This window comes from Melospiza georgiana, chromosome 14 (genome assembly GCF_028018845.1).
Source record: "Melospiza georgiana isolate bMelGeo1 chromosome 14, bMelGeo1.pri, whole genome shotgun sequence".
Classification (NCBI taxonomy): Eukaryota; Metazoa; Chordata; class Aves; order Passeriformes; family Passerellidae; genus Melospiza; species Melospiza georgiana.
In genome coordinates this window covers 12,816,435-12,827,460 of record NC_080443.1, presented here as the reverse complement: position 1 = coordinate 12,827,460, position 11,026 = coordinate 12,816,435, and the positions used below count along the sequence as shown (strand labels likewise).

Sequence of the window (11,026 nt, the reverse complement as noted above, 5' to 3'; positions counted from 1 at the left end):
CAAAGATAAATAGAGAAATTTCACAGTAGGGTCCTCCTAGGGAACAGAGTGATGGAGGATTTAGCAGGCACAAACCATGCCCTGGTACTCACCAGGAAGATGATGGTGATGAACAGTTCATTAGGTCCTCTCTGGGTCAGAGATTCAGAGGTAAAACAAACACAAGGTAAATCTGAAATCACTTTATTGAAAAGTTTCATACAAGAGTAGTCAGTCAGAGAAATTATTCAAGTGATACAGTAATTCAGAGACAAGCCCCTCTCACATCCCAACTCCAGGCCAATTCATTTACAGATGTCTTGTCCCAGCCAGTTTTTCAGGGCCTTCTGATGTCAGTGAGTTTCAGTGCAGCACAGGCAGCAGAGTCTGTTTTTACACCAAATTAAATTAGCTATGACAGAAATTTTTCCTGTGAGAGGCATGAAAGCCCCTGTAGGTCTGTTGAGAATGCTGCTTACAACATTAGGCACCATTGCCATCCACCCCAGCTGATTCAGAACAGACTGTAACAAAATATTGTGCCAATAAAAATCTTTTAGAAAAACAGTATAAAAAGTTTTATATATATAGCATAAAGCTACCAAAAAGTGACTGTGCCATTTCCCCTCTTATACAAATAATATTTTTTTTAAAAAACATAATACATTAGTAATTCACCCAGTATATAACATATTGCACCTTTCCAGAGTCCTCTATGCAGCAGGAGCCCCATACAGTATGTGGGCATTCCAGGATGGACCTGCAGCTCCCCTTTAGTTCTGCCTGTCTCTACAGCAGCTGCCAAGAGTTTGGCTACCACAGGTTTAGGATTCAGAAAGCAGGAAGCTGCAAGATGGCAAAGCAAGTATTTGCAAATCAATACCATTTCTTCTCAGGAAGGAGAAGAACCCATCACAGGAATCTCTTGATTTGTTAAAAGAAATAATATATTCCTTGTTGCTGGTGTCAGTGAAACAATCCAGTTTTGAGTGCTTGTATGTCAGTTTTTACTGGCAGGGTACTCCCCATGTGCCAGAGGTACCTGCAGCACCTGGCAGCGATTTCTGGCCTAGCAAGGACATACAGCCAAACCACAGGAGCACATAAAACCAGGTCAGTTTACTTTGTTCCATGACAAAACACTGTAAGACAGCAACAGACACAGTGTTGTGGGCCTGCTATCTGAAAATGATTAACATTGATTCCTCAATCCAATGTCCGGTCACCTGGAGGGTTTTAGATAGAAGAGCAATTCCTGTCTTGCCCTTGCTTTTCCAGGCATGAGCTTCAGTCCCAGTAACCATGCACAGGTATGCAGAAAAGGAGCTGAATTCCCAGGAACTGAAAATACTGCTGTGTGTGGAACCCACCCTGTATTTGGTCACTTAATCTTCCCAAATAACTCAGCAGGAACTTACTAGCTCTCCATATAACCTTCAAGAATACCAGGAATGGCCTTTAGAATTGAGGACACCCAGATCAGATGATTTGATGGAAGGAGATCTAACCCGCCCTCACAGAGGCAGAACGGGGATGGGGATTTTTGTTAGGGGGGATTTTTGTTGGCTTTCTTTAGCAGAGAGCTGGCAGCAGCCAGAGCCCCTCCCTGCACAAAGCGCACAAAGTTATCCCCTGCCAGAGGCCCCAGGGCATAGAGCCCTTTCTCCTGAGTGCATTCATAGGTGAAGGGATCAACATCTATGGGATTCCTCTTGGGATTCACTGGCTGCTCACTGTCCAGGGCCAAGTCAGTGCCATTATTTGGCAGAAAGGAGAGGTTGGGGTTTGAGCCAGTTAGAACAAGAGCCATGGAAATTTTATAAGCTTTCTGACAGCCGTTCTTGTCTTGAAAGATGCATTTCTTGTCCTTGCCAAAGGAGAGCACGTGATGTTCAGGGAGGCTGATGTAGTGCTCATAGGGCCCTGCACAGGCAGCTGTCTGTTCTTTCATCATCTGGTGTACCTTGTGGTATTCAGGGTACATTGTTTTGGGGAGCTGGTTAAAAATAAGGCCAGGATCAGTGACTCGTCTCCGAAAAACGTGGATTACTGGAATATTGCAATGGTGAGCAAAGAGAATGGCATCAGCAGCTGTCAGACCAGCACCTACAATCAAGACTGGATCTGTCATGATGCCAACACTGTTATTCTTCACTGCTTCTTCAAGGGCAGACAGCTGGTGGTGGACATAGGAAAGGTTTTCTCCCTTGACCCCAAGCCAGGTAGGATTGTCATATGTTCCTGTAGCCAGGACCACATTTTCTGCATAGATGGAGAAGGTCTCTTTAACACCTTCCATAGTTTTGAAAAATCCATCCACCTGAAAGACCTCTGCACTTTTTTCATTAGAGCTCCAGATTGAGTCACTATCCTCCTGCAGATCTTTCTGGGTGTGGTTGGAGATGCTCTCTGCACTCACTTTCCTCACAGAGGTCACAACAGTGCCACATCTGAAATTCTTCTGCAGTCCTTTCTTCACCACATAGTGTTGGTAATATTGAGCAATGTCTTCTGCTGTGGCTCTATTGTTTTTGAGGCCTCTGTAATAAAGGAAAAGCAAAGGTCAAGCAGCAGTTAAGTAAGAGACTGGAATTTGTCCCCTCTTGCACTCAATGTATCCTAGAGCCATCTACCCTGGCACTACAGAGAAGACTGATCTAGTTTCCCTGACTTCAGCAAAGTTATTCCTGACATAGAGAGTTAACAGTCAGGTCCAGAAGCTGTTGGACACAGGCAGCTTTCTGTAGCATTAATCCCAACCCCAAGAACATGGCTGGTTATTTAAGCCTTCCTCTAATATCTTGCTTCCAGTCCATTTTTAACACCTGGACTTCTTAAGATTAATTGTGACTCATGTAAAGAGAGAATGCACAGCACCTCAGAGAATGCAAAGCAGCAGGACTGATTGTGCTTGTCATCAGGGGCAGCAGCAGAAGCCAGGTGACCAGGATTTCAAGCTTTACTCAGAACTCTTGGTCACAGATTCATCTCCCCAGTGGGTGTGGAGAAGGACACATTCCAAGCAGCACTGCAACTTTATCTGAATCACTCAGTATAAAATAGACTGGCTTTGGGGTGCAGGAGAGTGTTCTTTCTCTCACTAAAATCATCCATAACAGATGGGTAGCTACATTCAAGAAGTCCATTCCAGGTTCTCTAAAAATCTCCAGATGTTTGCAGATGATCACACATGCATGTCTCACCTTTTCTTTTGCTTTAACCATTCTTTGAAAGGGAGATCTGGGAGTCCCATCCATTCCCCTTTGCTCAGGGTAAACATAGAGCCCTCTATAGACTGGAACAAGAAACAAAGAAAAATTACTTTAATTTTTTAATGTAAAAACTGAAAGACAACTTATCCATGTTTCAATATGGCACAGATGATTAAATCTGTAATCTCCTCTGATCTGCTGTCATGGATGAAACCATCCATGCTCTCCAAAAAGAACAAGAGATGGGGAATATAAAGGCTTATTTTCCTTTTAAACTTTCACTTGTCTCTACATATAAGATGTAACACAACTGATTGGGATTTTAGAGGAACTTTTCTCTCTGCAGTCAGCACATTTGGCCATTACACAGCACATTTGGCCATTACACAGCACACAGACCCCAGCTGGCTCCAATTCACTCACATGCCAGGCCCCTCCAGGAGCGTTTCTGCCAAGGACCAGGTGGGGGATGGCTCTGTCAGGCTCATGCCACCAGCTGAGCACAGATTCTGCTGTCCCATCAAAGTCGGTGTCTGGCCGCTGCAGGGTGTCAAACAGGAGAGCCACGGGGCTGTGGGATCGTCCCTCCAAGCCTTCAGACAGATACTCCAGATCCTGCAGAGAGAAGGAGCAGATGCTCAAAGGGCATGTAGTGCCAGGCAGCAAACTGCTTCCATTCCATTTTTACTGCTTGTCACTCCAGCACCTCTGAGCAGTGGGCTTGGGCAGCTCATGTACTGGCACACAGACCTGTTCCTGCCCAAGGGCTGCCTCCAGGATCTTGGCAGCAATGCTGGCATTGCAGACAAGGGAGCTCTGGATTACAAAGCAAAATGCTTTGTGATTTGCTTAAGGCTCATTCTGTCTGTGTACTTTGAAACTCCAAACAAGGTAATCACCCATGATACACCCCTGGGATGCTTTGCTGGGATGTCATAGTTTATCTTTACACACACCTGGTCCAAAACAGAGACTTCTGGTGCCTCTTCCAGTTTTCTCTGAAGAATAGGATGAGGATGAAGAGCATATCTTTTGAAGTAAGGGGTGTAACCTGACAGCAAATATGAGAGACAGATTCCTGAAGGTCCATTCCCTGAAAAAAACAATTGAGAAGAGTTTATGCTTCTGGAGATAGAGCAGCTCTTTGAGAAGTGTTTCTAATATGCAGACCAATTCAAAAGACATGACACTGCTATGGATACAGGGGTTTCCTGTTCCAGAATGCACTTATTGGATGGAGTTGGGGAAGACATTTCACCCTTCACTTCACTTGCTCCAATTTGCATTGCAAGGTCCTTAGGACTTGCTGAAAAGACACCGGGTTAAGTAAGCTTGAAGTCTCTAGCATGGTGATGGTGAATGGAGTTATTTCTCTAAAACTAGGGGTTTAGAAGCTGATCACAGGCTGACCAGGGGCCTCAGCTCTCCTGGAAGCAGATTTCACACCACTGCAGAGTAGTTCTGTGCACAGGATACAAGATCCAGAAAAGATGGTGGCTATTGAAGTGAAGGGGAACCAGTTGTTCTCAGGAGGAAATTCCATCTTTTCAGGGATATTTGGCAATACAGCTTTGACTAATGGGTCTTGAGGACACTTTCAAACAGGAAGCAGCCCTACTGTGGTACTGCAGTGTGTTAAGGAAAGTCTCTCTGCCATGCCAAGACAAGCCCACAGAACACAGCACTGAACAGGCTGCAGGATGGCTGAACCCCTTTGCTGACCACCCAACAGCCAGGGGAAAAACTAGATCAGTGTGACTCCAAAGCCCAGTGAGAGTAGCCTGTGGAAAGTTTGCACATGGCTGTTCTCCAGCATGTTCAATATTTCACAGCGTCTGTGTCTCTGCCAGCCTGTCTGGCTGCCCAAAATCCACGACAGTACAGTGATGAGGAGGGGAGAGAGCCCAAGTGACAGCAGCCTCTTGACACAGTGCCAGTGCTCAAGGGTGGCTGGAGCAAAGGCTGATCCTTGAGGATTCCAAAAAAGTGAGGTCACGGCTGTAAAGCCAACAGTGAGCTATGTGAGAGGCAGCCCGTGTCACAGCTGGGGACAAAGGCTGCTGTGCTGACACCAGCCAGCAGCTGCAGGTCAGCGTTTGGAATATTCCGCTTGCAGGAAAGTTAGCCAAAACCAACAGCAGCAGACACTAAAAACAAACCAAACTGCAGCTATAGTAAAATATAACCAATTTCAGGTCACCACTTTGCTTTAGGAAGTACAAGGAGGTACCTAAGCCAAACTTCACCACCTGAGCGCTCAACACTCAGAGGATTTATTCTGAACCACATCTAAGTTTGACATGGATGATCACAAGAACATCTGGGGCTCAAGATTTTTTAAAATGCAACTGCTTCCATGAGGCTGCCAGCAGAGCTGAGGCAGCACACTGCCTTCCTGGAGCAGGGCCTGGGGAAGGGGCTGGAGCCTTCATGCTGTGTTGTCCAGCTGCAGGGAAACATCTGGGCTGCTTCAGCCCCACAGCCTCCTCAGAGTGCAGCTCTTCCCAGTGCTGCTTCTGAGGCTTCAGGGGCACCTCCACCCTGGCTCCCTGTAGAGGTGCCCTAGGGAGGCACCAAAATATCCTCCTTCCCAACCTAGAGACTTGTACAATGAGCAGCACAAAGGCATTCTCAGATAAAAACTTGCTGGCAGTAGTGTCCTTGTCAAAGCTGCTGTTAGCAGGGATTAGGGGTGATGGATGCAGCGCTCTGACTTTGGAGCAGCTCCCTGGGGGCTTTGAATTCAGTGACAGATAAGGAGGGAAGCCAGCTCTGCAAGGCATGGGACACATGCTCAGAGGAGCAAGGTCCAGCACCTCCACAGCTCATGGCTGGTCACAGGGGAAGGCTCTGACATCATTACTTTGCTCAAGAATCACCTCACACTGCAAGATCCCTCTTGAAGTTAGTTGAAGACAGTTATTATATAACCTGGATTTTTTAACTGGTTTTAAACTGGTTTTAAAACTGCATTTTATCAGTCTATTAAATCTGTCCAAAATCAGCGTAGCTCACTCATGTTTTAAAAGAAATCTGTGAAAAAATTCAAGAAAGCTTAACAGCATCTGGAGTACTTTCTAAACAGACATAATGGTGGAAAAGCTCACACAAACCTATCTTCAATTCAAGCACTACAGATAATCCCAGCAAACTGATTACCTATCTGTACTGAAAAGGTTTCAAATCTTTCTGAATATCCAACAGAGAAAAAGCAGGGTGAGTTGAACTGATGCTCAAAAGGTTACCAATTTCACCATTAAAAATAGGTATGTGTTTTAATTTGTAAAATATCTTGTTCCTTACTTCTCACAACTCTGAGAGGTCTCTCAGTGTTACTGGAAGTCGGGCTGTCTGAAAAGGATGCAGAAACAGCAGTCAGGCATTTCTGCCTTGAGTGAGAACATGTGGAAGTGGAACAGAATTAAAGGTAGCAACTCCAAAGAAACAACAGCACAGGAGAACCCAGCAGTGCTGGCAGGAGAGGACTCACCTATGATCACAACAGGAATTGTCTTGAGCCCACTCCTGTTTGAAGGCCTGGTCACTAATGGACACATCTTCCCATCTGGAAGCATTTATGCTCTGGAATCCACCTGCTGAAATAAATATGTTTTGAATTATTTTCATTTTTTGACAATAAACCACAAGGAAACAAACAAGGAAAACCCCACAAGATTTTCTCCAGCCCACAAACTGAGGCTAATCTAAAGTACTATTACCCTTGCATTGCAGACTGTCACATTACACTTCCACACTCAGGACAGACCTCCTTATCTTTTTCTCCTCCTGACCCCAAAATCAAAGGAGGATTTTCTGATTATGCACCACAAAATGGGGACAGAACAGTTATCTTTCTTTTTCAGACATGAATTCCAGTTACTCCAGGATAACTGGCAATTTCAGCAACCCTCTGAATACATTAAATGAAGTGTTACACCTTGTTAAAAAAACTTCATTTCTGACACTACTCTGTAGAAAATGGTATCATTATCACAAACAATTTTTAAAGTAACTTGTGCATTTACTGATAAGTGAAATAAACCTGACATAGGACTTTTGCCCAAAGGCTGGAAATCTCCTGGCTGTATTTTCAAATAGGTATCATTCTATCACTATATGTTTTTTTGAGAAGTGCAAGTTTAGTTCTGGAACCTCCTTTCTCAATTTTCCAGAAAATAGAGAGTTCTAGGTCTGAACAAGTAAATAACAAGTCTTTGAACAAAACATGCATCATAATTATCTTGGAGACAAAGGTGTCATTAGAGTGGAATCTACAAAACTAATCTAATAATTATGTAAACATCCAGTGAACAGTGAATGCTTCTGCCATTTCTGCAGGAATCCTACCATGTCAAACAATGACTTTAGTTTTCCATGGAATTCAACTCTACTGTCACTAACCTAGAGAAGTTATTTTTACCACAATAAATGTGAGATTTCTGAAAATCAGCATAAGCTTTAAAGTTATTCTACAGAAAATATTTTCTTTTATAAAACCCCTATTGTCATTTTGGAAAGCTAAGCAAAATCCATGGAACAGCACAACTTTGTCCAGTAGGGCACACTCTCCACAGCCTTTCCAAGTGCAGAGATCTTTGGCAAGTGCACCAGACACTGCCATAAGGCCTGGCACATCACTGCCTTTGACACAGGTATTGCAGCAAATGTTTTCCTGCAGTGTAATGCCCCTCTTTGGGGCTGACATTTACATCACATCAGCTCCAGCACAGCACAGCACTGCTCACTGACTGGGCAGCCAGGAAACCACCAGTGAGTCCACAATTCACAGATTCCAGGCTTCAGCAGGGGTGCTGTGAGTGCATTTGCTTGCAGGGATGTGACAGCTCTCATGCACACCAGTGTACAGCCATGGCTGGGCCCAACAGCTCCATTCCAACATAACCAGGTTCATCACATAAAATTAATTCAAAACTAGCAGCCTTGGCCAAATGTTTGGATCACAGTTTAGTGACACTTACTAGTTGCCTGTTACCACTTAACTCAGCATTAGTCTAAGACTGTTATGCATTTTGCCTGACAGGGCATGAACCACTTAAATGACATTATAGTTGTGCTTTCTAATTTAAGTAATTTGAAGCATCTAGCTTTGAAGAGAGTTGAATCTCAATGAAACTTATGTTCCCAATTTAATTGAGACTCAAAGGTAGTTGTATTCATACAGAAGATGAGCTCCCCTTGAAGCCTCCCCACAGCCCAACCACTGAAGGATCTCCCCAGCCTTTTGGGTTCTGCCACATTAACCAAAACCTGCTCCTCCTTTAGCAGACTGTGCTCCAAGTTCCCCCAAATAATTCCTTCCCACAAAGCTCCAGAGCTGCAATTAGCAGAATTCAGCACCAGCAGCTGGGACTGCCAGAGACACCAAAGGAACAGGACACTGGTGTGACCAGTGATGTGTTCCCCTCAAACCAGTGAACTGCAGCATCCAGCTGCAGGTCAGCAGAAATTTCTTCTCCGTGATAACAAATAACCCCTCTTCATCACTGTATTATACAAGAAGAGAAGTTCTTATTAAGTTTTCCTAACACAGAGTACACATCCTATTTCTGTGAAGCTCCTGGGAGCCTGGGAGAGGGAAGCAACACCTCTGGGAGCAATCTTGCAGGTTTCTGCTCCACAGCTCCCTGCAGCAGCATGCCTGGGAAAGCTGCATGCACATCTGTGGGATTTTGGCTGGAACAAGGACTCTGACCAGCCCAGCAGAGCACAGGGCAGCAGTTTCAGGGCAGCAGCAGAGGCACACACACACAGAGAAGGAGCTGCCAGGCTGTTTGTAAGGCGTGAGCACAGCCTCACACTGCTGGCTGCCAGCACGTTTCTGGGGCAGCCTGAAGCGGACAAAAAAAGGCACAAGGCAGGAGAGGACAGGCTGGCAGTGCTGTTTGCTTTAGAGGAAGGTTGCCTTGGCTCCTGGCCATCGCACCATGCCACCCCTCTCCACCCTGATAAAGCACAGAGCAGCAGCCGCTCACTGATAACTCCTGCTGCCACCCTCCCCCTGCTTTCTGCACCTCCTGGCACATGAAAGAGGAGCATTTTCGGCAATTAAACCAAATTTTAATAGCTGGAGGAACATAATTGTTAGTCTGATGAAATTTGGGCTAGTCTCTTTCACATCCTATAGCTGCCATCTCTATAATTCATAGTTATTAACTCTTATTTTTAAGTAGAAAGTGAATCAGGTGCTGAACCTGTTTATAGCAATTCCCATCCTGTTGGCTAAAGGTTTGACTTCTGGGGGTAAAACTCAGAGCATCTCAGGCATTGTAGTTTTGGGCCAAACATTCACCTTTCCTCCCATTAGATGTTAAGGTGGATTATTTTAATTACTTAATTACATTTTTTTTTTTCAGTCTTAGACTCCATTACCTCAAAACCTGGGCAGCTAATACAGTGTAGTGGAAAGCCTGTTCTTGCAGAGGGCATTGCAAAGCAGCAGGACATTGAAGTTCACTGCCAATCTAATCTGAACTAGTTAGCACCAGGAAAAAGCCTGAGACAACAAGAAACTTAAGAGTGCTCTTCTCACCCTCCTTTTATGTAGTGTGGGCTGCTGGGCACTCACACTTAGTCAGCTTAGTGACACTGAGTTTGGCTCCTGCTTTGAGCTTCCTACTTTAAACGAATGTCCTTTTCCTTCTCCTCATTTGGGAGAAGGCAGCAAGTTTCACAACTTGGCTTCTTGCTGCTTCCAAAGCATTCCAGTGTCTGTGTGATGTTACATAATTGTTTCTGGCTGCAACGCTCCCAGCTCACTCTGGGCCAGGCTCTGCATACCTTCCCTCGTGTCCAGAGGGACTGGAGCTCACAAACTCGGTCACTGTGGCTCTCACCAGCTCCAGGCTGCCAGCCTGAAACAGGCTTCAAGGGAGCAAATGAAAAAGCAAAGGCACGTTTAGCAAGACAAGGGCACTCTGTGATCCTCTGAGAAATACAAAGCCAGGTTACATCAGCCATGTGCAGACAGCTCTCTCTGTAACAGCCATGAGATTTTGCTAAAGGAAGAATTACCAAGTGATTCTTGGTGATTCTTGGCCTGAACACACTTGGTGTTCAGGCCAAGTGTGGCCTGAACAGCACATGGGGAGAGCTCAAGAGAGCAATGCAGTTGGGGTATAAACACTGGGGGAGTTTAAAAAAGGTACCGCACAAAACTCAGTTTTAAACAATTCTAACAGAGATGCAACAATGGTTTTCTTCAGCTTAATTTCCTCATCAACTCACTTGTCTCACGAGGTTAATATTTAACTAATTAGTACTTAAAAAAAAAAAAAAGGCAGAGATCTTGACAGCTTTTACATTTTATACTTCCCTACAAGTTTCAGAAGCTGTTCTCTCCTCACAGCATCACTCTTGCATGTCAGGCCAGTTACCCCCCAAACACAATTAAAACTATGTGGAAAAAAATTCAACTTTGTGGTATGTAATAACACCTTTCTAAAAACACCCCTGTGATAGTCAGAAACTGATGTTAGGGTACACCAGACAGAGCTCTCTGCACTTATTTGGAGCCTTCTTACCTTTAGCAGCAGGTCTGATGAGAGGTGGGATCTTTGTGAGAGTGATTGTACACTCAGGAGAGCCAACCAAACTACAAGCCTGGAATCCTCTCTCTGCTCCAAGACAGCTGTTTAAATATAGTAGGCAACCAGCAGCAAGAGAGGAGAGGAGGAGCCAAAGGGACTGGAGGTGGAGCAAGGAAAATACTAATAAGCATGACTCAGCAGGAATGTTTCCCTTCCCAGCTCCTGAATGAATGCAGAGAAACTTCCTTAGTAATGTTCAGCTGACTAATGTGACTACAGCAAAAGCAG

General features: G+C 44.8%; 1 protein-coding gene across 2 annotated transcripts; it reads right to left on the bottom strand.

Annotated features, from left to right (window-relative positions):
• Positions 1 to 218: 218 nt before the first annotated feature.
• On the bottom strand, positions 219 to 10,820 carry OSGIN1 (oxidative stress induced growth inhibitor 1). Of its 2 annotated transcripts, none has more exons than XM_058034123.1 (6): positions 10,733 to 10,820; positions 6,682 to 6,784; positions 4,148 to 4,284; positions 3,615 to 3,806; positions 3,183 to 3,274; positions 219 to 2,519 (listed from the first exon to the last, which is right to left on the bottom strand). In XM_058034123.1, the coding sequence occupies exons 2-6, from the start codon at positions 6,764 to 6,766 to the stop codon at positions 1,526 to 1,528; spliced, it is 1,500 nt and encodes a 499-aa protein (XP_057890106.1). In that variant the 5' UTR covers positions 6,767 to 6,784; positions 10,733 to 10,820; the 3' UTR covers positions 219 to 1,525. The 2 variants fall into 2 exon arrangements, with proteins under 2 accessions (XP_057890106.1, XP_057890105.1); XM_058034122.1 differs by having other exon boundaries at positions 6,682 to 6,787; positions 10,733 to 10,817.
• Positions 10,821 to 11,026: the final 206 nt, after the last annotated feature.

Excerpts from the sequence above, each read along its gene's own strand:
- OSGIN1 (XM_058034123.1), bottom strand. The coding sequence starts at position 6,766 with ATGCTTCCAGATGGGAAGATGTGTCCATTAGTGACCAGGCCTTCAAAC. Across the intron at positions 4,285-6,681 it reads AATTCCTGTTGTGATCATAG|GGAATGGACCTTCAGGAATC; the intron begins GTGAGTCCTCTC and ends TGTTTTTTTCAG. Across the intron at positions 2,520-3,182 it reads TGGTTAAAGCAAAAGAAAAG|AGGCCTCAAAAACAATAGAG; the intron begins GTGAGACATGCA and ends CCTTTATTACAG.